Raw genomic sequence first — 26,982 nt, forward strand, 5'->3', positions numbered from 1 at the left:
TGAAAATGTGTGTGTGCGAGTGAAACGAAAGCTGAAACGTCGATTTGGTACAATTACTTTAAAAGTAGGAATTTGTTTCGATCCTCAAAAAATATGATGAAGTGTTTCTGACGGTATTTGGATAGAATATATGTATGTAGTTACATATGTACGTAATAATGAAAAATAAATTCAAGCGGTTTTTTATTCCACCGGCAATACTGCCGTATAGGGATCCCAATAAAATATTCGAATATTCGAGTATTCGAATTATTCGTCTGATTTTTCAACGATTCATTTTTCGAATATTATTCGTGTATATATTTTTTTATAAAATAAATACACAAAATCAATATGAGAAGACGATGATGAAGAAAATTAAATATGTAATGGGGATAATTGTGATGAAAATGAAGATAATGAGGAAGATGAAATGTCTGCATGTGAAGAAACGGATTTTTATTTATTAAATACAGAAATGTTTGAAGAAAATCACTATTCGATCGATAATAATCTCTACGAAATTTTAGAAAACATCAGAAAAATAATACGATTATTTAAGAAGTCTCCGGCGAAATATACATTTTTAGAAGAAATCATAATGAAAAAAGAAAATAAAAAAATTGAAATTGTTATTGGATGTAAAAACGAGGTGGAATTCAATGGCAACTATGATAAGACGATTTATTCAAGTTTACGAAAGTGTAAACATAGCACTAAAAGAATAATGAAACCGCAATAAAAGAATTAAGCAAAAATAGTGCATCTTTAATAACAGCAGAAGGAGTTTATAAATTTTTATGTTATCTTTTATGTGTGTGTATTTTAGTTTTGTTTCGAATATATTCGAATATTCGAATGGCTCTTGATTTACTATTCGATATTCGAATAGTTGAAGTCGACGAATATTTGGGATCCTTACTTCCGTGGCGGCCATTTTGGATCTTACGTCAAAACAGACACTATCACTATTCTTCATGATTACCAAAATATCAATATGATGAGGAATTTGTTGGCTATCAAGTTCATCAAAATTTCAAAAAGTTAGACAATTCAGAAACTCAAAAGATTATCGATGACTTTAAATTATTTCTTTCTTCAGAAATTACTTATTTAGGAGAACACTATAACTTCGATGAAAATTCGACATTTGGCAATTCCAGAGAAATAAATTACATTTATCTCGTCAATTGTAAGGTTTTAAAATAATTAATTTCCTAAATACCAGAAATTTATTGAAGTTATTGGAGATACAACGCTAAAAAAAAGCTGAATTTGAATACCTTTTTGATGAAGTACCTAACATTAATTTAAAAAAATAGTTTTCCTCCATTTTCAAATTATTATTTTTTTTATTAATGCACATATTGTGTTTAATGAGTCGATATATTATTACCCAAATTTTTAAAGTAAACCATTTGTCGATTGAAGTTTTAAAGTGTTCTTTCACATGAATATTGATTTTAAAACTGTATTCCAATAATACACCCGATGATATTCCATGGGCGTAACAGTGTAATAAATAGTAACTTAAAAAACCTTTAGTTTATTTTTATAATGCTATCAATCTTATGTAATAAATAAAAGTAATTAACAAAAGTATATGTTGTGAGTGTCCTCTATTGAGCCTCGATGGAGTTGGCAAACTTACACGGTACGTATATTTCAATTTTAAAATTCAAAATCAATAACCATATATCAGATAACGGTTATAGAATTACTATAAATAAAAAAGGGCCAGAAAATTTCAGATCAATGCTATTTTCTCCTTGATTGAAAATATGCACCCATAAACCAAGTACGATCCTTGTGTTGATACCTACCAAAAAGTAACACTGGCCATTCGTCAAAATAAAACTTACCATTGAACATTAATACTGTCCATTTATGTTTAAACACTGACCACTTAATATAAATCCTGACCTATTATTATTAATACTGATCACTTGTATACTCGACCAAGGATACTGACCGTTCAATATGAATACTGGCCATTCAATAACATAAATACTAATAATTTTAATAACTGCATTTGTCTATAGAAAAGTCCTCACAACTTAGAGACTACTATTCACTATGTATTTCGACACGTGGTGCTTTTCTAGACTTTATTGTATACGCTGTAACTACATATATAAGGACACACGACGCGCTCTAGGACTATTTATCTCATCACTCGCATTGCATGGATTCTATTACTGTTATTACACATTATACTGAACAATATCCTCGTCTTGTAATGTTTAGAATACTGTTTCACAGAAGCGGTGATAATCTATCCAATCTTTAGAATCACCTATCCCTTATTAACGAGCAATAAATCGCTTCATCTGTGGGCCTCTTAAGTTGTGTCATCCACCAGAATTTCATTAGCATATGCGTGCCGTCATATTAACTTATGTGTCTTTCTTGCATTTAAGCATAGCGATACGTGTGCGGGAGGCTTGGGTTGCAACTGTGAATTTTTGGGTTTTATTTTCTAGGTGTTTATAGATGTAATACATCAAGCTAGTGTTTAAAACATGTATTGAATCAATTCGAAATTAAATTTATGTAAAAAATGTAATATATACTGTATATGCATATATAATTAAAACAATACTCTTTAATAATGTTTAAGAAACAACAGTGCTTAAGCTTGTTAGTTAAGTTGATAGGAATTAAATATTGAAATCTTGATGTAACGTTAAGTGATTTGATGAACTGTACACTCTGACGGGTTGAACACACATTTAAAGTGAGCTATTATTGCTGGCATTACGTTAAAGATATCAACAGTTAATTAAAGTTTGATTACATTTGTATTTTTGATCATGTATTCACAAGACAAAAGTTACACGTGCATTATTTTGGTATAAGCATTAGTATTTTACCTTCTTGTACAACTGAGAGATTATTTTTCGGCAAACCTTCATCTTAAATCTTAGCCAACTAAGATTTCTTATATGACATGTCACTTTTATATTCGGTAGATATGATGTGGGTATGTATGTCTGTTTTAGTTTAGGAAAATATTAAAATACACTCATTTTTCTGATGCAAATTGCTAACTTTTATTTACATGAAATCAAATTCATAATAGGATGTGTATATAAAAAAGGTATCTTTCAAATAACAATTCTATCGACAGATTTATTGGAACATATGAAATATGAATATAATAATTTTAAAACGAATCACATTTGCATTTATTAAAATAAGTTTTTAATATATTGTACATGCGTATTAAATGATATATAATTTATTAAATTATTAAAAATGTTAAAACTCTTAACGGAACAACATGGTATGTAACTTAATGTCCAATTTAAGTTTTTCTCTTTGTATAATTTGTGTACAACACTTTGTTGGTGATGACTGTTTCAATGCTTCATAATAACAAAATGTGCAACAAAACCACAAATGAACCGTCTTCCAAAAAGAGATTTCATTGAGGCGTTTGGAACAGTCGATTATTTTGTATAATATTATATAATTTACCATGTAACGTTTTTAATATGACGTTTAAAAAGTTTAAAATTGTTTTCACAAACAGAATATTTATATATGCCACTAACTTACATATATTGCAATAAGAAATAATTTAACATACAGTCCCTGACCATAATATTACGCCACCCCGATTGAATCGCGTTCGCGCCCATTTGTAACGGTTATAAATAATTCACAATAAGATATTTTGGGCTAGTTTTTTTGTAAGCTCATCCTTATTTGCTACTCTATTCAACAACAAAAATAATACAATATTAACCTTCAAAATGTCTTCAAAAATAAAAGTGAAAGGATAGAAATGAGTTTGCTCCTGAATTACGTAAAGCATATACGAGCGTTTCTGAGAAGATTTTTTATTATTTCGTTAACAACACCGTGATTTTTTCTTTTGCTACAGCTTTATTATATTTTTAGGGTAAGTTGGTGATTAATTTGTAAAAAAATTACTTTCATTTATGTTTTAAATTGCTCGTGAGTCTTAAATAGATTAGTCGGAAAGCAATTCTTTTTAAAGAAAGAAATGCAAGTATTTATAGCATTAATAAAACTGGAATGTTTTATAAACATAAAATCGCGACAATAGAGGGTGTAAGTAAAACGGCTGTTTGCAAAATAACGAGACATCTGGAACAAAGTGGCGATCCCACAATTTTTTTAAACTTTTTTAATTACATGTACATATGTACACACAAATTTTATTCTTGAAGAAGAAGAAAAATACTGTTAATATTAGATTTATATTATAAAGAATAATACAATATCATAAAGAAAGCTTGGCTAATTTCGTGATACTAAAAACTGTTTCTACTTGACTAAGATTGTTTTGTTGAAAGAATGAGTAGAGATTCCAGAGGTTGCTTTACTATCGTTGTAATTTCATTTTACATGTAAACATATATCACAACATTGGCCACGTTTTTTATACCAGTAAATTAAGTATTTTCGGTGTACAAGTATTTTCTTTGAACACATCAATAATGTTAACTATTTTTCACTGTAAAAATTACATAAATTATCTACATATCTGCACAAATGCAGGATTTTAAGAAATACGTAAAGGTAATAATTACATTCGACCATTATTGACATAAAATAAATATAGTTTTCTATATAAAATTTTATTACAACTGTATTTTATATCATTTTAGAAAATTTATCATAAAATTTTCCTTCACTGATCTACTTTTCGTTGAGTTTTATTTACTGTCGCAAAATATCGATTAATTGATTTATTAAGTGATTTTTTGTTTAATATATGATTGATTAATACGTATATATGTGTGCATGCACTATAATATAAATTCATGGAAACCAAGCTGAATTTGGGTAATTGCCCCGATTTATATTAAAAACATAAATTTCCTAATTGAATAGTGCTCCTCATGAAAATTACAAGTGAGCGTGAATAAGTAATACAAAAATATATATGAAAAATTCATAGAAAAATGTTGATTTTTGTAAAATGATTTTTAAAATTAAAAAAAAATCACTTTAAATTAATGCTTTCTACGTAGTATAACTATTCATAATATGTATTTAAATTTATATGAAAAATATACATATGTATTGATAAAATGGTATCTGTATTAAGACATAAATGAAATAACTTAAGAAACTGAGTACAATAAATATAACATATCAGCATGGTGGAATATCCATTGTTTGCGCAAAAAATGTTTGTATTGTAATTTAATAATTATTATTGTCGAAATTGATAAAGAGCACATAAAATGACCAGCTATAACTGATTTTTATTTGACATCCTTTCATTTTAACAAATCTTACAGAAACACATAAATTTATTTATTAATAGTATTCGAAGAATATATACATACATATATACGGAGTATTAAAAATATAATTTTCTTAATTGTCTATACACAGACACACTCAAATACATAGATTCTGTAAGAGCGCTCTTGATACATGCTTAAAGGAAATTCATAAATTTTATACATTTATTATGACAAAAGATCTATTGTACTTTGGGTTGTACAATTTTAGACGTCCTTTAAAGATTGTAATGATAAAATATCACGAAAATGAAAATTGATAAAATGGCCAAATAATACGCTTAAATATCATGAAGGTAATTTTCACTGAAACGGTCATAAATATAACCACTTCCAGTTAAATTTAAGTTTTTAAAAACGTAAAATTACAATTTGATACACAGAATAGTATCGAAGAAAACATGAAAAAAATCTTGTATAACTCAATAACATAATCCATTTAATAGATTATGAGAGATAAATAGTCATCTAAAAATTTCGTAAAAATATTACCTTAAACATAATTAGCCTTAAAAATATTATATCTACTAAACATAAAGTTTTAAAAGCTTAAAATATCCTATTTTTATGTAAAAAATTTAGAATCGATATTTTGTACATACATTTCATAAGCAAATATAATAACTTTAATCAATAAACAATTCCATTTAAAAATATATGGGATTTCAACTATTAGTAATTAAACAACTACGTAATAAAATATTTTTGTTTTATTATGTATCGATAAAAATGTACGATATTTTATACATATAATAAGTATTTATCAACCTGAACTCCAAGCCAAAAATCAATATTAAGGGGGGTCAGTCAGAATGAAATATTATAATCGAACGACTGAAATTCAATACATACAGATATATGACCATCATTGAAATGACTTGAAACAGCTTCTGACGATTTGTAAGATCGATTCGGTGGTCTGAAAGATGTAGATGTCCCAAGATGTGTGATATATCGACTTGGAGTGAATGCAATTTATTGATGATGAAAATAGTTTCAACGAAATTCAAATAACATAAGTACATATGTAAGTCAGATGAAAAGATAACATAAATAATAACTGAATAGGTAATGAAATGGCGAATACATTTCCATGTCTAAATTGCACCTCCCACATCTCAATTTGTTTCATGTGAATTTATTTAGATTATTCATTTGCTTTCATTAACTCAAAATCGTCTTGATGTCGTGAATATAGAGAAGTGATCTTCATTTTCCTTTCTCCCTACTATGGTGAGAAGAGGGGTGAAGGGAGGAAGCACAGAAATGAAATACATATATCAAACAAGAAATGGAAATTTTAAAGTAAACTAAATTGTGAGGAAAAAATTATAATTAACAATTATTATTCAACTTACGAATAATAGTTTCAAATAAGACAGGATTAATGATGTTTGAATTACCCCCGAAATATACTGGAAACCACTAAAACGTGATCAAGGACCGATACTGTATCAGTCAAAATCTCGACGTCGAAAACAACTATTTTATACATATAAATTTGTGTACATACATATATTTACAATCGATACTTTTATATAAATTAAGTAAAAATAAAATAATTCGTACACAACAAACACGATCCCTTATTCATAAACGTATTGACTAAAATTAAATAAAATGTACATTTTGTCATAAAAAAGATAAAGGAAAAAAAAAACATATCACAGGCTCATAAATACCGGCATATTAAATATTTGAAGATGTAAGAATATCTTATTTTTGCTTTTCAGTGACCTTCGTACGAATTACAATTGATTTGAAGCTGACGTTTCATCATTGAGATTCTTGTATAGCTATAAATTCAACAAAAATAAATCAAACTGTTAAATCAATCAATTAGGGGCACAAAAATTACATGAATGTGATGTAATTCAAATACCTTGTAAGCTAGAGTTGAAGAAGTCCACGACTTTGACACGATTAAGCTTGGCTGCTGAATCCAATGGTGTATTGCCGTTTCTGTCCTTGGCTTCAGTTTCGGCCCCATGGCGAACGAGGAGACCAACAATGGCGACTCTTCCACACTCGGCTGCCAAATGAAGAGGGGTTTTGCCGTCGACGTCTCGGGCATTGACGTCAGTGCCATTTACATTTTTGACGAAATCCTCCACAGCGCGGTATCGAAAGTGCACGGCGGCCAGATGCAGCAGTGAGTGGCCTGCTTTGTCCAATATGCGAGGATCGGCGCCATATATCAGCAATAGTTTCACAAGTTTGAATTTACCATTACGTGAAAGGTGGTGTAGTGGTGATCGCCCTTTTAAATCATACACGTTAACTTCAGCACCTTTTTCTAGTAGAAGATCAATTATGTCCCAATGGCATTTTGCCGTGGCATAGTGCAAAGCAGATCGACCGAGTTTGTTGGAGGAGTTGATATTTGCACCAAAGACTATCAATTCTTGGGCTGCAATATGATTATTTCTGATTGATGCTAAGTGCAAGGGGGTGCGATTAAACTTGCACACAGCGTTTGGGTTAGCGCCCAATTTAATGAGTAATGTAATTGCTTCATAAGTTGACAAGTCATTAATTAGTGTAGTGGAAATATAGTGAAGTGGAGTGAATCCAAACGAATCAGTAATATCGGGATCCATTCCTTTTTTAATCAAAAACTCAATAACAGTTTTATTTCCTCCATGTACAGCATAATGTAATAAAGAATTCCTTACTTTATCAACAACTGTTAGATCAAAATTCAATTCCATGATGAATTTAAAAGCAACTATGTCGCACTTATAAGCTGCCGCATGTAATACAGTTTCACCTAGTTTAGAAACAATTTTTGGATCGGCACCATTCTTGAGTAAATATTTTAATGTTTCAAATTCACCATTAAAAGCAGCCAAATGAAGTGGTATGTAACCTCTTTGATCAGTTACATTTATATCAACACCTTTATCGATAAGTAGTTGCAATATCTTGACATTTCCCCCAATTGCAGCATAATGTAATAGCGAGCGATCAGATTTATCTCGAATATTCGGATCCAATTGCTTACTCAATATGAGTTTGAATTCATCGACAGTCCCTTCTCCTGCGATATAATGAAGAATTGATTTACCCTCTGAGTTGATTGTTTTCGGATCGGCTCCCGATTTTAATAAGAGTTTTAATGCTTCAATTTTATTATATTCGGCAGCAAGGAGGAGTGGTGAGTTACCGTCTTTATCAGTTACATTCACGTCAACTCCTTTATCGATAAGTAGTTGCATTATCTTGAGATTTCCCCCAATTACAGCATAATGTAATGGCGAGAGATCAGATTTATCTCGAATATTCGGATCTAATTCTTTGCTCAGTAGTAAAAATTTGCATTCCACTTCAGCCCCTCTTCTTACACTATAATGAAGTGCTGTACCTTTCGAGTTTCTTGCATTCACATCGGCTCCCGATTTTAATAAGAGTTTTAATGCTTCAATTTTATTATATTCGGCAGCAAGGAGGAGGGGTGAGTTGCCGTCTTTATCAGTTACATTCATGTCAACTCTTTTATCGATAAGTATTTGCATTATCTTGAGATTTCCCTCAATTGTAGCATAATGTAATGGCGAGCGATTAGATTTATCTCGAATATTCGGATCCAATCCCTTACTCATGAGCAATATGAATTCGTCCTCGGCGCCCTTTTCTGCTATATAATGAAGTGCTGTTTTTCCTTTTTCGTTTATTCTGTTTGCATCGGCTCCCATATTCAGCAAAAACTTTGTGGCTTCGGGTTGATTACACAATGCAGCTATGTGGAGTAGTGTATTACCTTCTTCATCAGTTACGTTTATATCATGTATTTGATCAAAAAGTAATGACATGATCTTAACACTACCACTTCTTACAGCCAAATTGAATAGTTTACGATCATCTTGATTTGGGAAATTATCTCCCTTGCTCAAAAAGAACTCGAATCCTTCCTCAGCATCTTTTATCAAAAGACAATGAAACGCTGTGTTGCCGGCTTTGTTTTTTATATTTTGATTGGCTTCCAATTTCAAAAGACATTCCAATGATTTCAGTTTATTGCTCAAGGCAGCAATATGAAGTGGTGTGTTACCATCCTTATCAGCTTCATTTACATCAACTCCTTTAAAAACAAGCATTTGCATTATCTTATCATTACCGCTTTCTGAGGCTGTATGCAACGGTGTTTGTTGCCACCAATCTGTTTTATTTGATACGTCAGCCCCTTTGCCGATTAAAAATTTTACCAAGTTTGTATTTCCGTGTCTACAAGCAATGTGCAAAGCAGTATTTAAATCATCCTCTCTGCATTTGACGTGTTTTAATATTTCTTCGATCGCAGCAATATCATTACGATGGGATGCAAATATATGGATAGGAGTTTGATTTAAATTGACGTACTTCGAGTTATTATAGAATTTTTTCACTATTTTAGCGTATTTAGATGAGTGTTCCCACACACTCACAATATGCTCTTCAGAATCACACGTTTTTAAAAACTTCAATGTTTTCTTGAGAACTTCTTCCTCTTGTTTCATCTCAGCCAAGTGTATTTGAACAGCTTCTTGTACCAGCCGATGCACGCTTACTTTTCCTTTGTCGTTGCTTATCATACTGTAATCACGAATCAGGAAAATGGCTTCATTCAATTTGTCGACGTCTTTTTCTAGTTTCGAAAATATTTTCACATAGTCGATGTTGTTAGGTGCCAGATATGCCACGATTTTTAATATCGATAAGGCCAATTTCCCGCATTTACCCTTTTTTTCAATTTTCTTCATTGTGATTATCCACGTTGTCGCAATTGTTTCTCGATATATATCGTCATTTTCATGATGTCCCATCTTGAGAAGCTTCCTTTTATTTTCTTTATATTCTTCTAGATAATTTTTTATTCCGATGTTTCCATTTTTTTTGTCAAATTCTCTTATATTTTCCTGTTCAATATACCCGACCGCTTGTTCAAGCGCCAGCGGAAACCTTTGTAATAAATTCATTAATGATTTTAAATCATCTTCGTTCTCGTTTTCTAATGTTTTGTTTAAATAGTCCATCGCTTCCTCCTCGGTAAATTCCTTCAACTTGATCACTTTAATATTCCCCATTTCCCCAATCTCCCATATTGTACATCGAGATGTGATCAAGGTATATATACAATTATTATCTGAAGAATCATTGAAAATGAATTTTTTTATGTATTTGCATTCTTCAGCATTATCAAAAACCATAAGTGTCTTTCCACTGACGTTTAAACGTTTGTAAATATCGTCGACCACGTTGTTTATGTCTCGTTTTATCTCTCTTATTTGGGACCCATCTTGTTTTTTAAGCGTGAACGGAATTCCAATTTGCTCCGCTAATTTTTTGAACGATTTGGATATACTTTCACTTTTTTCTGCATCGATGAAAATAATATTATGATAAGATTCCTTGTATTCATCAACATATTTTTTAGCCAATTCTGTCTTACCAATCCCGCCCAGACCAACGATGGTGGCTGCTTGCGAAATTTGAGTGGGTGTTATTTTCATTAGTGCTTGGTGTAAATCTTCCATTTCTGTTATCCTACCTTCAAAGGTTTTCACGGGTTTCTGCAGTTGAAATAAAATTCGTTTCTTTTTAATATTTTGTTCCACAGTATTTTTACTATATGGTACTTTCAAATGTTCTTCGATCTTCAGTAATTTCTCCGCATGATTTTGGTGATGCTCTTCATTTCTTTGTGCATTAGCATTAAAGTCCTTCCGTACAGATTTTAATTCTTCAAGAATCTTGTTAATTCCAGCAATGATATCCGTTAATTGGTCATTAAATGTGACTATTGTCTTCAACAGCTGACAATAGTCGCTGTCGCTGGGCTGTTGTTCTGCGCTGTGCTGTTTGTCAACTGTATTTTTTAATTGATCAAAATCTTTCTTCATTTCTTTAGTTAATTTTAAAGTTCTTTGACGAACTTCAACTTCATCATCGTCATTGATTAATTCGAATATTCTATTACTTTGTGACGTATAGTCTATATAATTTAAATACTGTGGATGCATACAAGTTTTCGAGCATTTTTCAACAGGTTCACCAAAATCGAATTCCTCGTCTGGAAAAAGATGTCTATAGCCGTATATTTCACAATTGGATTTATTTGTTTCATAAACGACATAATTTTCTAAACCTTCTTTTTCTTCTGCTATGCCAACTTGATCGAATAAATCAGACGTATTCCATTTGATCTTTTTACACTCTTCGTGAGATTCTCTACATTTATACCGTATGTCAAAACCAGGTTTCAATTTTTCCAAGCCCATATCAGGAATAAAGTCCGATATGGGCTTGGATTTCCCCTTTAATACTTTCTGAGCGTTCATTTCGTAATTAGCTTTTGGAGCAGGCAATTGAGGTTTGACTGATTTATTCAATTTAGTCCAGCCTTTCTGTATTTTACATAATATTGGATTTTCACTATAAGATTCGCCTTCGCTTTTTAATCCATTCATGAATCGGTAAGCAGCATCCCTCGCAAATCTTTGAATCGCTTTATTAGGTCCTCTCGTAGAATTTATTCCAATAAATTGATACTCGAAACTTCTGAAGACGTCAATGCCAATGTTCACAAATAATTGTCTCATTTCAGTTTTTGATCTCTTATAACGATAGACAATTTCATAATATTCTAAGGATTTGTTTTTTTCCACAACTTCGAATGGTTTTTTTAATAACCACTGAAAAAGTTTTGCTGCGCTTTTTGTTGTAATACCGATATATGTATTAACAAATACTCCTAAGGCAGTTCCTATTAATTCCGGCATTTGTCCCGAATCTTCAATATTACCTTCTAATATATTATAATGCAATACCAATGTGGATTCCAATTCTGTTACAAAGTATTTAACAAAGCTAGTCAATCTTTCTTCCGAGGACATTTCAATCGAAAAAAAATTTTCTGAACTCTTTCCAGGGGCCATATTGCTGCTGCTGCTGCTGGATGCCATTTTTGTACAGGAAACCAGAGTAGCCGAAAAACACCTTTAAAAGTAGATTGATAACGACTTACGATTCACAAATCTTGAAATCGACGGCTATTTTCAAACAACGCCTTAACTTTTTCGAGATCACTGCAATTGAAAGAAAAATACAAGTCCAGATTGATGTTTTTAAATATTACTAAATTATGTTCAATACATCTTATATCTATTTTAATAGCTACTGATCTACCGAGCATTTACGATTTTACGATTTTAATTTAATTTTGTTAGTAATCATAGTATTATATTATTCGAATGTCAATGTACAGCATAATAGGAAAAAAATAATATGATAGAGTTCAGTAATATTCCAATTTATTTGTAATACATACCTAATATCGAAACCTGTTTATAGACAAGAGACGGTGAGGGTGTCGAAGATTGGTGACGAGCCTTCAGTTCTCTTAGATTTCTGAGGAAATATAATTTATTTTATAGTTTTTCGGAAAATATTAAAATCGTTTATGTGAAACATAAATATTCTATTGTATCCGAAACCACAATCGTGGTTTTCAAAAAGTTCGAAATAGAAATGTATATAATATTATTTTTCAATGATGCGTTGAAAATTGTTTTATATGTATTTATTTAATTTGTATAAATTAATATATGTACATACATATATACTGTTACGTACGCCGTGGATTGAGCGAGTTGTACTTAGACCAACGGATATCTATTATCGGTTAACTAAATGCATGCACTTACTTCCAAAGATTATATCTGACTCTAGACTCTAAGTGCATTTAGGCTAAACAATGACCGTTATTAGTTAGTTCTCAGAATCGATACGGGAAGACCCAATGTCTTGGTAATACATATCCGAATACGTGACTATACAACAGGTAAACAGATTAGGCGTCCTGAGAGATCTACCCTTTATAAGGCGGTACGTAGGCGATATAATTCATTCTGGACGGAGCAGTGACCGTGCGTGTATCTCCTGAATCATCAATAAATGCTGTGAAACGACTGTTGGCCTTTTACTTGGATCCTCCACCCACCCCTACGCAACACTGGTGTCAGAAGTGGGATCCAAGATGGGCCGTGGAACAAAGTCACCAGCGAAGGAAGAGAAGCTACAGCGAAGCCATCCTCGGGAGCTGTAGGACAGAGTTCGAGCCATGGAGACACGAAACAAAAAAATGCAGTTTTCACTGCAATACACAGAATCGGTCATCACATATTCGGTTGTCGAATTGCAGTTATCACTGCAACTCGACTTTGACATTATCGGCGGTGGCCGCCAAGAATCCATTGGGATGACGGAAGGGGGATACGAAGCATTCGTACAGGCGCTGCCGGGAGCGGATAACTGGAGACACTGTCGACGAGGGGCAGGATCCGGCAGAGGCAGAGTGATCCAAAGGTCGACCGGGACGAATGCAGTTCACCGGTCCACTTACGCCGCAAGTACCAAGAATTAGCGGCTGTTGGGGACGACGATCCACGGGAAAGCATCGTCGTCAGAAGAGGAGCGGAGAACAGGAATGCGGAGGAGCAAGAATTCATCGGGATGACGGAAGGAGGTTACGAAACGGGAGGTTTCGTACAAGTGCTGCCGGGAGAGGACAACTTGAGGCGTTGTCAAGGGCAACATCGGAGAGCAGCATCCGGCAATTGCAGAGTCATCCAAAAGGGGACCGGAATGAGGGCATTTGAAACCGAAGAAACGCCAGATCGCGACTTCAACGAGAGAGAGCGGAACAATTGATATACGTCAACATCGAAAAAAATCTAGTTGGAAACTAGTGGAAACACGAGTACCTGAAAAAATACATGGACAGTTGCAGCAGTGTTTAGATCATCTCGCAGATGTAACGGGAAAATACATCAGAAAGAAATGGATTTCAGTTGGGTCAATGGAACGGAAAAGAAGCACGTTCAACAGAGTGGCAGACTGTTGGGTGCACATTTACCAAGGTCAATGGAACGGAAAAGAAGCACAACCAGCAGAGTGGCAGACTGAGGTGTGCACATTTTCCAGGGTCAAGGGAACGGAAAAAAGCACCACCAACAGAGTGGCAGACTGAGGGGTGCACATTTTCCAGGGTCAACCGTCACTTTTGTGAGGATGGTGGCGATTCTTGTGGGACATGGCTTTGGAGCACGTTCTGGGTTGAACGTTGGTCTGCAGCAGGATGCTGGGCCACATGACGGAGGAACACTGGGCCACCGTAGCAAATTTGGACGATGGTGACACGAGAGCAATGGACCAAGTCACTTTTGTAAGGATGGGAGCGATTCTTGTGGGACATGGCTTTGGAGCACGTTCTGGGTTGAACGTTGGTCTGCAGCAGGATGCTGGGCCACATGACAGAGGAACACTGGGCCACCGTAGCAAATTTGGACTTTGGTGATACGAGCAACATGGACCAAACACGTGAGAAATTTTGGACCGAAGAGCTAACAAATAATGATTTCCAAATGTAGAACATCGGATGATTAATTTTAAGCGATTGAAAATGTAATGTAATTGTTTCCATTGTAAAGGTGACGTAAATTGAAATGTAACGAAAGTTCAATGCATTTGTTTCCATTGTAAAGGTGACGTAAATTGAAGTGTAATGAAAGTTTAATGCAATTGTTTCCATTGTAAAGGTGACGTAAAGTGAAGTGTAATGAAAGTTTTATGTAATTGTTTACATTGTAAAGGTGTCGTAAATTGAAGTTTAACGAAAGCTTAATGTAGTTGTTTCCATTGTAAAAGTGACGTAAATCGTAGTGTAACGAAATTTTAAATGTTTTTGTTTACATTGTAAAGGTGTCGTAAATTGAAGTTTAACGAAGGTTTAATGTAATTGTTTCAATTGTAAAGGTGACTTTAATCTAACTGTAACAGAATTAGAATTGTAAAGGTAACGGTAGTAGAATTTAAATGTCATTGTTTCCATTGTAGCTGTAAAGATAACGGCTGTAATTGTAAATGTAACTGTGACTGATATCGAAGATAAATGTACCTACTGTAGATTTATCAGTTATGATTTGTTGGTCAATCGGGACGATTTGACCTAAGAGGGAGGCAATGTTACGTACGCCGTGGATTGAGCGAGTTGTACTTAGACCAACGGATATCTGTTATCGGTTAACTAAATGCATGCACTTACTTCCAAAGATTATATCTGGACTCTAAGTGCATTTAGGCTAAACAATGACCGTTATTAGTTAGTTCTCAGAATCGATACGGGAAGACCCAATGTCTTGGAAATACATATCCGAATACGTGACTATACAACAGGTAAACAGATTAGGCGTCCTGAGAGATCTACCCTTTATAAGGCGGTACGTAGGCGATATAATTCATTCTGGACGGAGCAGTGACCGTGCGTGTATCTCCTAAATCATCAATAAATGCTGTGAAACGACTGTTGGCCTTTTACTTGGATCCTCCACCCACCCCTACGCAACAATACGTATTTAAAATAATAATGCATTTTCTCTTCGCTTGTAGTATGCGGTAAAATTTATGTTCTGAAATTCAATTCAATATATATGTATTTCGGTAACTATGTATTCTATTTATTTAAAAAAATAATCGATTTGGTATAAATGTATGAGAATGCAAATAAAACCTCATCAGTTTTGTGTTTTTAATAAGTACCTTTGAAAAAATAAAAGAAAACAAATTTCGAAAATAAAAAAAACTTGTTTTGGTTCAAATTTTAGCCTGAATTTTGTATCGTATCGATTTTCATTTTAATGTCCTTTGATGAATATGGAATCGAATTTGATATATAAATTTGAATATACGAAAATAATACACACCTTGTATTAATACGATATTTTGTTACTCGATGACTAGGCGGTTTTTAACTAGAGGTGATGAAGATTGGAATACCTGAAATATTATATTATTCATAAATGTACATTCATATTAAATGCCAATTATTAAAATAGTATTTTTGAATCACACACCTTTTAATTAATTTAGTTACGAGGTTAGACGAGGACTGGTGAACTTTGACGATGACGGAGATTAAGTTAAAATATGTAGCTGCAATATATGTAATATTACAAATCAATTACATAATTCGTTTGAATAAATAAGTTTTTGGCATTTACTTATGTTCAATACAAAAGATATTATATCTAATACATACCAAATATTAATACCTGTTTACATAAGGCAAGGAATGGTGAAGGTGTTGAAGACTGATGATGAGAGTGATTCGGTTTTCTTAGATTGCTGAGGAAAAACGAAATGTTTTTGGTTAAACAGTTTCAATGTACATACTTTTAAGGAATAAATTTGTATAAATCGTCGATTCAAAATGTCAACATTTCGAACATTGACATTTTGAATAATGAAGTTTTCGATGAAAATACATGCCTTGTTTTCATACGTACATACATACATATGTACATATGTGCATTTATAAAAATATTTAATACCGAGAAAGAAGATTTGAAGTTGATAGATTCGGTATGACAGATATGTATATGTACAATGTAGCTGTTGATTGCAAATACAATAGCAGCTATCTTTGGATATTTATTAATTTGAGTAAAAAATGAGAAAGCGTTATTATTTACCTTTTTGTATTTGTTGTGAATAAGTAAGGGCTGTAAACTAAGCTGGGCGTAGATAATGTGATGGTTTATAAGATTTCGAATGCTGTAATGTTAAAAAACAACATAATTAGATTATAATCATTTAAATAATATCAAATGCTATTTTGAAGCACATATGTATACATACTATGTATGTACATACCTTTTATGAGTTTTTCAAATCTAACTACGTGGCGACAGCATCGAGTTAGTGAAACAGATCGAGCTATGAAGGGGCTGGACGATTTCCTAATTACAAACGTTGCAAGTTGTTAAATTCAATAAGTTATGAAAGAAAAAAATATTAAACTTAAGTTATACAAAATATGAAATATTCTTAAAAATCAATTTGAAGGAGTACTTATCGTACCTGTGTAAATAATGTTTATCGTTATTGCTGGGGCAGGAGCTTGAGATAAGACGAAGATAAAATTGCTGAAAAAATATTATTTTTCGATTAAACTCACAATGCTAACACTAAAAATTTTATATTGGATAATATTCGATTTACCTTGTTTTAAAATTGGGGCTGATGGAATGGTTTGCAAATGGCGACGTTTTACTGTTCAATTAATTTTGGTTACGAACACAGTGGGCTAAAATATCACATAATCATTAAAATTTAAACGAAGTAGATATACATTAATGCTCGAATTATATTATTTATTTATTTTAGTTTAAGTTTGGACCATTGTGGCATTACAGGATTTCCTAATGCGCCACAATGGTCGAAAAAACACAGAAATAAAAATAAAAATATCTACAAAAACAGACAAAAAAACATTTATATACAATCATAAAAAAAACAATAGCATTATAATAATAGCAGATAAAGTAAAAATATCAAATAATAGAATATATAAGATCTTGAGGGAATATCTTGCACCTAAATACATACATATATGTATGTACATAGCCACACAATATATAAGAACCAGCCGCAAATACAAAATATCTCTGCGAGGCCCAAATGAATGAGAGAAGATCAAAATTCCACTCATATATTACATTTAATTATGAAAGTAATGATGAGCGCAGGCTACCAGACAAATAGGTTAAAATAATCTCCGATATCCTACGCACGTTAAGGTGGAAAATATCACATTCAGGCTTAGCAGCAACGATTTTATTGAGAAGTCGGATAGTTCTTGGAATATGAGCCATTCGATTAAGAACTGTGCGAGCAGGAGGTACAACCATGACGATGTCTACCACGCTCATATAAATGTAATTATTGGGGATATAAAGTCCCAACTATTCCAGCAACGCCTGGCATGTGGTATTATCACGTAGAAGCTGGAGAACAAAATGAATTAATGAGAAGTTTCTCCGAAGTTCAAGGGAATTATACCCAAGCATGCCCAAAAGGAAAGGTGTAAGTAGAGATATGGGTAATACGCATACTCTTTCCTATATAGGAAGCTTCTTCTCTATCATTAGAAAGTAATTTGATTCATGCGGATTCCACGCAATCGCATTATACTCTCAGTTTTTTCTCACGAGCGAGTTGAAAAGCATGCGAAAAGACAAAGGTTTGGAGAATAACCAAGCATATCTCAAGACAAATCCGAGTTGACAAAAGGAAATGTGAAACGTGAGTTGAGGATCAAAAGTGATACCCAAATCACCATGGATAATTTGCACGTCCAAAGCTCATAATTGCACATTTATTAATATTAAGTTCTAGACCTAAAATAAAACTGAACTCCAAGACAGCATTAATATCAGCTTGAAGAAGAGAGGCTTGCCTCTCAATCCTTGATAGAAAAGAATAATTTGACGTCGTCAGCAAACAAGAGATATGATGCATGTTTAAAATTATTTTATTTAAAAGGAGGTTATTTATAAGAATAATAAGTTATTTTATAATAGATACATTATTTATGTAACTTTGAAGTGTTAAAGTTCCAAATTATTTAATTGCTGGGCGTAATAGACAACTATAGAAAACTTACGATTAAAATTAATGTTAAAATTTGTATCACTTACTTGTTTACTTAATTACTCTCAATTATGTATCTATAGGTACATTATCATGGAATGCATAATTTTTTATTATATGTACATATCAAAAAAAATGTTTCTAGACTATTTTAGAAGTCTTCAACACGCATTTGTGTAGTGTTTAACCAAGTGCTAGCCGTGGAAAATGATAAGATTGAAAAATCGTTTTACAATACATATGTAACTCTTGAATTGGAAAGGACATACATATGTAGTTCTACATGCGAACATATGTAATGCGCACTGAATATTATTGTAGCGACTAAGTTAAATACATATTTAATGCTAATTCCGTTTAGTATTATTAGAATATATTATAAATATTACCTTCTTGTAATTGTTGGGAATATTTGAGGGACTGCTTATTGACTGGGTGCAGAAAGCAGAGTTTTATAAGATTTCGATTGCTAAAATGTTAAAATAGAACATAATTGGATTTATTTTTTTTAAATATTATATTTATTATACGGTGTTTTGGCCTTCATACCTTTGATTATTCTTTAAATCGACGGTGACTTTGTATAGTCGGTGAAACAGGTTAAGTTTGAAGGTGCTGAATGGTTGCGAAAAGATTCATATTAAAATATATTTAATTTGGTTATGTGATGTAAGTAGCTTAATACAAAATAATTTTGACTATTTGTGATAAAAAAAAATCTCTATGAATATTATTTAATCGCAATATATACTATGTAAGAGTATTTGTCTTACCTGCTTATAGTACATACGTATGTAGTGTTTATCTACATATGTTACTGAGCAAGGGCTGACGTAAGATAATTGCTAGAATAATATTATACAGCGATTAATCTCAAAAAGAATAAAACTACATTACTATTTAAAATTGCATATCAAAAAATATTTCGTTTACTTCGATTAAATATTTTCTTTAAGTAGGACTGATTGGGTTTTTTTCACTTTTGAATTAATTGTAGTCACAGGAACTATGAACTGATCTTTGAGTGAAGACGACGAATAAAAAAATGCTAAAATATTACAAAATTGATTAATTTTAAACAAACTGCAAGTGAATACTTTTTTATGCGTACATAAAATATCAAATATACAGTGACGGTTAATGAAAGTTGTCCATCCACATATGTATAATGGACAAAAGTAGGTATAATTTATCTTACTCCAAATTTTCTTGGAATGATTATTTTCTATGTGTAAAATACATTGACTACATCGAATAAATCAGAAATTTTGATTTTGGCTAAAGAAAAATTTGATTCTCGTTATATTGCAAGGAAAGTAGGATGCAGTAAAATAGCTTTGCTAAATTTGATCAAAATCTTCGGGTCAAATGATCTGGGAAAGTTCTTCATACCATGGGGTGGGTACACTGGCATTTATCGTTGGGGCCGAAAAATATAAAGAAATTCTTCGAAAATGTATTGCCAACAATTGATATTCTCTAATATATAATTTCGAAAGAGACTTTGTATGTAACTATTGTTGGTTCGTAGAAATACAAATAATATTAAAAAAAATTTAAATAAAATGAAACTATTCAAATAGATTTAATAATACGTTTACTATTAGATTGGCAATGTTTAAGCGGTTTATATTACAAATACCGAACAAAATTACTAGTAGATTCTGAGCCGTTCTTCCATGATAAAAGTGTAGATGCTGTTTTTACTTTATATATGTACGTAGGGGGTCTACCCCACGGGATCGAATTAGAAATGCACGAAAAACCAAATATCGGAGGGCAAAGATCGAAAATCGAAAGATCTTAAGTCGAAAGATCAAAAAAAAGGGTGCATGGTAAACGGTACATATTTACGTACATCCTCACTTAATTTGCGCGAGCAGGATACAACAGGAACAAGAGGAAAATCATGTTCTAAGTAGTTATCTATGGTAGTGATATAGGGTTTTTATACCTGTTTCTATTATATTTCTAAATAATTCTAGTTGGAAATCTTCAGCACTCAAAGAAAATACGTCAGCACTCAAAGGGTTAAAAGAGTATTTATGAATCACGTACCTTTAAATTATGTTTGTTACTATGTAGATAGATGTGGGCTGGTGCAGATTGATGTTGACAGTGATTCAGATGAAGTAACTGCAATTCAATATTACAAATTCATTTAAATTCGTTAGAATGAATTATGTTTAGTTGTTTAATGACTTTTTGGCATTTATTTATGCTCAATACAAAATATTTTATATCGAATACATACCAAATACTGACAAGGGATGGTGAAGGTGTTGAAGACTGGTGATGAGAGTGATTTGTCTTGGATTGCTGAGGAAAAACGAAATTTTTGTGGTTAAACAGTTACTTACATATGTATAGGGATTACAAAAATACCGTAATTTCCGATACCGGTACTATCGAAACAATAAAAACGATACCGGTATTACCAGTTCTATCGGTATTAAATTTTAATTCATTAATTTTTACTTAAAAAAACTTGCTTCCGATAACCCGAACACCGCTTCCATGTTTCAAAATTCAAATCCAGGATATTTGGTTACAAAATCATGAAGTAGGTACGTCCCAGGTATAAAGGATTATAATTTTTAGTAGAAACTAGTGTTTTTTTTTTGTGTAATTTTTAGTTTTTTTTTTTTTTAATTCCGACTTAAGCTTATCCCATACACAATCATCGCTCACTGGAGATGCAAACGAAGGGTCAACGATCAGCTGGGGAATTATGTAGTTGTTTTTGAAAAACAAATTATATACTTATTCCAAACACTAATTAGAAAATTAGGCCCTGTCGTGTCATCATTTAAAACATTTTCTTATTTAAATTAAAATTGAATAGGTTTGCGAACTTGAGACATTGAAAGGGGGCCACGACATTGAAAAGGGACCGAAAATGTTGCCGAATATTGTATTTAACGATATGTATGTATATCGGAAAACAGTAAAAATTGAAACAATTTACAGACAGAGATATAATTGCGTATGTCGTTTTTGTAGTTTTTAGCCATGGAGATATCGTTTTTGACAAATAAAATGTATAAATTTGAAAAAAGTTTATACTATCGGTATTTCTATTTTTAATACCGGTATTACCTAAGGCTTATTTTCGATCAAATACCGATACTATCGGTTCCGGCACTTTCGGTATTACAATCCCTACATATGATTACATTCTTTTGAGAAATAAATTAAATTAATTTAAATCGTCGACTCAAAATGTCAACATTTCGAACATTGACATTTTGGATTATGAAGTGTTCGATGAAAACACGTGCCTTGTGGTTATACATATGTATGCAAATACATATAAAATCATTTTCACAGAGTCATTTTACAAGGATTATTACAGAGTGTGATGCAAAAAACTGTGTTTTATTTATAGTTATAATATTTAATTTGAATGTTGGATGTTAAAATAATATTATTGAGGGTTTCGTATACCTTTGGGTTTTATTTTTCACCAGACGAAGGCTGCTGATGTAGCGTGAGACGAAAGAGACGGAGATGAAATTGAAATAGCTAAAATAATTCAAAATTATTCATTTTAATTTACATAGAGTGTCTTTCAATTAAATGATATATTACACTTTTGGATAAACCTACTTATATAAAAATATTTAATACCGAGCAAGAAGATTTGAAGTTGTCATGTTCGGTATGACAGATATATGTATGTATAGGTGCAATGTAGCTGTTGATTGTAAATACAATAGCGATTATCTTTGGATATGAATTCAATTGAGTAAAATGAGAAAGCGTTATAATTTACCTTTGTGTAATTGTTGTGAATAAGTAAGGGCTGTTAACTGGGTTAAGGGCTGGGCGTAGATAATGTGATGGTTTATAAGATTTCGATTGCTAAAATGTTAAATAACAATATTATTGTATTGTTATCATTTAAATATTATCAATTGCTATTTTGATGCACATATGTATATATAATATGTACATATGTACAGTGGCGGACTGGTCATACAAGCGAACATGCCCGATGGCATATGGGCCCTCAGTAAAATTAAATAACTTTTTAACTATTTCACGTGTGTAAAAATTTATAGGATATTGCACTTTGGGACCTAAAGTTTGGGTATTTCAACAAAACAAATTTCTTACGATATACACAAACAACTAATACCTGCTTTAACAGCCCAAGGATCGGTTAACTTTTTTTATTAGGCTCGAAATGTAAGTTTCAAAATTTTCGTGGGCCCTTTTGCTGGGCCCATTTCTAACCTCAATATTATGTATATACCAATACCTATGTAACAACTACCTACTTAAATAAAAATGGGAGTAAACAAATTTCCGTGAATAATATAAACTGAATTGCTTAAAGCAATTTTGATAGGACGATTCATCATCAACCAGTGATTTAAATTTACTTCATACTTTCAAAATAACATTTGATTATACTTCGACGATATAGTAAGATTTAAATACAAAATTTTAAACAGTTTCCGAATATAAAATCTATTCGTAATCTAGACACATCCATGTATATAGAAATATAGAATAGGGGCCCCCTCCCCAAAATCCCGATTTACGATTAACATTAATTGAAAATATTATGCATTGTTTTCAGGGACGTAATTGGGGGGGGGGTAGGGGGGGTACTCGCCCCCCTAAATTAAGGAATAGCGTGAATTTAGAAAATATTATGAATTTAATGATTAATGAGATACAACGGATCTATGAATGCTACATTTATTTCTTATGTATGTTACTTTTGGGTAACTAATAAAATAATCGCTGCTATGTGCTTTGAAAAAAAAATGATTATTTCAAAGCAAGTATATTTTGGTTTTTAAGTGGTAAGCCTTGGGTAAAATTCTTAGAAATTGTTAACGTTTATTTTTCCGAAAGTTCGTATATTTTTTGTTTTCAAGAAAAATTTTAAATTAATATTTTACTGAATCGGTTCAATCACAAATGATTTTATTTCTCGTATTTTTTTTATTTTATGTATTTGCAGACGTCCATTCTCTCACTAAACAACGAATGAGATGGATTTAAACTTCATGTGTAACGAATTCGGTTCAAAAAAAGTTTTAGTTATTTAATAAAATTGCTTTCTGACCAAAACCTTATCAAATTTAGTACATAAAGAATACAAATATAATTTTTCAGCTTGATACGTTCAGGGGTGTGGTAAACTTTTTAAGAGGAAAAAATCCCACTTCTGGTTAATTAAATTTGATAATTTTTTTGTTATTATATTTTCATCATATTGATACAAGGAATTATACATAAAATTGTGAAGAGCAGACATATTTAAAGTGTCGATTAAAATAGTGGAAGAAAAATCCGGTAAACTGCCAACAGGAGTAAACTGTCACTTTCGGTTAACGGGTGTTCACGAAATTTTATATATGTATATAACTTGGAATTAGGTTTATAATTATAGATATGAAATGTGAGTTCAATGCGTCGAAAAGTTTCCGAGAAAAAAATAAAAATACCTCGATCTTATAGGGTAAAAGTACTACTTCTGGTTGAGATAAAATAAATTTTATATATACATATACATATATAAAATAATAAAAATAATAAAAAGACACACAGAAACACACACTCCGAGTTCGAATTTTCGAATGATCACAAAACTTTATCTATTGTTATTACGTACATTTGTATGTATGTACATAGATAAAGTGAAAAGACAGTCGGTAGAAATTAAGTTAATTGATAGTTTTTTAGTGACTCAGTTTGATGGTCGATTTTTGTTGACTTATTTTTGTTAATTAAATTTTATGATTTTTTTTATTATATTTTCAGCACATTAATACAAGGAATTATACATAAAATCGTGAAGAGCTGACATATTGATTTAAATGTGGAAGAAAAATCTGGTAAACTGCCAACAGGAGTAAACTGTCACTTTCGGTTCACGGGTGTTCACGAAATTTTACACACACTCAGACGCAAAGAGCCATACACATTTTTCTATATTATGTAAACGTGATCAGTGATCGATTCTGAGTTCGAATTTTCGCATGGTCACAAAACTTTACATATGTATGTACGTAGATAAAGTGAAAAGACAGTCGGTAGAAATTAAGTTAATTGATAGTTTTTTAGTGACTCAGTTTGATGGTCGATTTTTGTTGACCATGTGAAGATTTTTGGAAAAAAATTTTCGTCTGCGGCGCTTTTTTCATTTTTTACATAATATTTTTTTATAATTATTTTATCAAAAATAAGCTTATCTTTTTATATTTTATAACTCAATAAGGTGTATGCAAAGATTATTTTCCATTTTTATTCCGATATAAAAAAAATTCAATTTGACCAATCTTTGCCTGCCCCCCCCCCCCCCCCAAGAAAAAGCTGAAATGACGTCCCTGATTGTTTTATACCGAAAGTAAAAGCCGCTTTTAAACCGCATCAATTTAAGATGCATTCTATTTACCTAGGACAAGGGTTAAAAAGAAATATACAATGTAATTTATGGATCTATTTTGCTTTTGCCATTTTTCTTGTACTTAAATGTTTATTCTCATTTTTGAAAATTTTTTTTTTACCCTTGATTTTTAGCGTGATGGAAAGAAGAAAATTTTTATATATGGGGGGGGGGACAATTTTTTTTAACCCTGGGTGGGCTCCCTTTGACTCCTGGCATGTACTAATTTCAGTCCCAGTCCGCCACTGCATATGTATGTATATACATACCTTTGATGAGTTTTTCAAATCTAACTACGTAGCGATAGCATCGAGTTGATGAAACAGATCGAGCTATGAAGGGGCTGGATGATTTCCTAATTACAAACGTTGCAAGTTGTTAAATTGAATAAGTTATTAAAGAAAAAATATTAAACTTTAGTTATATAAAATTTGAAATATTCTTCAAAATCAATATGAAGGAGTATTTATCGTACCTTTGTAAATAATGTTTATCGTTATTGCTGGGGCAGGAGCTTGATATAAGATAGAGATAAAATTGCTGAAAAAAATAGTATTTATCGATTAAACTCACAATGCTTACACTAAAAATTTCATATTGGATAATACTCGATCTACCTTGGTTTAAAATTGGGGCTGATGGAATGGCGACGTTTTAATGTTCAATTAATTTTGGTTACGAACACAGTGGGCTAAAATAAATCATTGAACTTTTAACGAAGTATAAATTAATGCTCGAATTATGTATTATATGACATATACATTCATAATTTATGTAACATTGAAGTGTTAAATTTTAATTCCAAATTATTTTATTGATTACTAGATTTACCTTGGTTTAAAATTGGGGCTGATGGAATGGCTTGAAAATGGTGATGTTTTAATTATCAATTAATTTTGGTTACGAACACAGTGGGCTAAAATATCACATAATCATTAAACTTTAAACAAAGTTTACTTAGATTAATGCTCGAATTATATTATTTTTTTTTTGTTTATGTTTGAGCCATTGTGGCGTTACAGGAGTTCCTAATGCGCCACAATGGTCGAAAAAAAAACAGTAAGAAAAATAAAAATATATACATAGACATGTATGTGTATGTATACACAGACAAAAAATACATTTATACGTAATCATAAAAAAACAATGGCAGTATAATAATAGCAAAGAAAGTAAAAATATCAAATACGTGATGTATGAAATATACATACGTATGTATTATACAATTTATTATGTAATATGACAATATATTATTTAATATAATAATATAATATATAGTATAATATAAAAAAATATTTTAGAGCTTTAGACGTACCTTAGATGTATTTTTGTTTCAATGTGAGAGCCGGATATGAAATAGACGGTTGTGATGATTGCTAAAATATTGCGGTTTTAATAAAGTCAAATTACATTTAGATAACAAGAGTACAGAAAGATAATATTAGAAAGTGTTCAACCAACCCTTGATGAAGTATTCAACGCGGGAGAGGTCTACCTCAAGTAGCTGTAGAGTGTTAAAGTATTATTAAAAATGGCAATAAAATGAAATTTAAATTCAATATAGTTAGTTTTGCAGTTTCATTTATACCTAGAATCAATTTAAGTAATTAGAAAAGTTTTTTGGGAATGCGGGAGACAATTGAAGTAAGTTGAAATTGTGCGATATCAATTCGATAGATTATAATTCATTAATATTCCAGACGTATTTTAAGTTAGTTTGGACTTACCTGAACAATTTTTTGTCACTTACAAAACGCAGGTGCTTATTTTGTGATGTGTTTAATTTAAAATCCGGGTTGAATTTTTTATGGCACGAGTTATATACTTTGATAGTTAAGTTCGACT

General features: G+C 31.6%; 1 protein-coding gene across 1 annotated transcript; it reads right to left on the reverse strand.

Annotated features, from left to right (window-relative positions):
• Positions 1-5,958: 5,958 nt before the first annotated feature.
• LOC143913048 (uncharacterized) lies at positions 5,959-26,982 on the reverse strand. The gene is made up of 25 exons (XM_077432559.1): positions 26,865-26,982; positions 26,599-26,725; positions 26,453-26,513; positions 25,969-26,053; positions 25,755-25,828; positions 25,613-25,677; positions 25,407-25,492; positions 22,507-22,595; positions 22,341-22,428; positions 22,179-22,256; positions 20,986-21,050; positions 20,790-20,867; positions 19,505-19,576; positions 19,281-19,346; positions 19,121-19,200; positions 17,301-17,385; positions 17,160-17,224; positions 16,953-17,038; positions 16,772-16,853; positions 16,339-16,424; positions 16,154-16,232; positions 16,004-16,076; positions 12,571-12,650; positions 7,147-12,328; positions 5,959-7,060 (listed from the first exon to the last, which is right to left on the reverse strand). Exons 24-25 carry the CDS (start codon positions 12,203-12,205, stop codon positions 7,041-7,043), a joined length of 5,079 nt encoding a protein of 1,692 aa, XP_077288685.1. The 5' UTR covers positions 12,206-12,328; positions 12,571-12,650; positions 16,004-16,076; positions 16,154-16,232; positions 16,339-16,424; positions 16,772-16,853; positions 16,953-17,038; positions 17,160-17,224; positions 17,301-17,385; positions 19,121-19,200; positions 19,281-19,346; positions 19,505-19,576; positions 20,790-20,867; positions 20,986-21,050; positions 22,179-22,256; positions 22,341-22,428; positions 22,507-22,595; positions 25,407-25,492; positions 25,613-25,677; positions 25,755-25,828; positions 25,969-26,053; positions 26,453-26,513; positions 26,599-26,725; positions 26,865-26,982; the 3' UTR covers positions 5,959-7,040.

This window comes from Arctopsyche grandis, chromosome 6 (assembly GCF_051622035.1).
Source record: "Arctopsyche grandis isolate Sample6627 chromosome 6, ASM5162203v2, whole genome shotgun sequence".
Taxonomy (NCBI): Eukaryota; Metazoa; Arthropoda; class Insecta; order Trichoptera; family Hydropsychidae; genus Arctopsyche; species Arctopsyche grandis.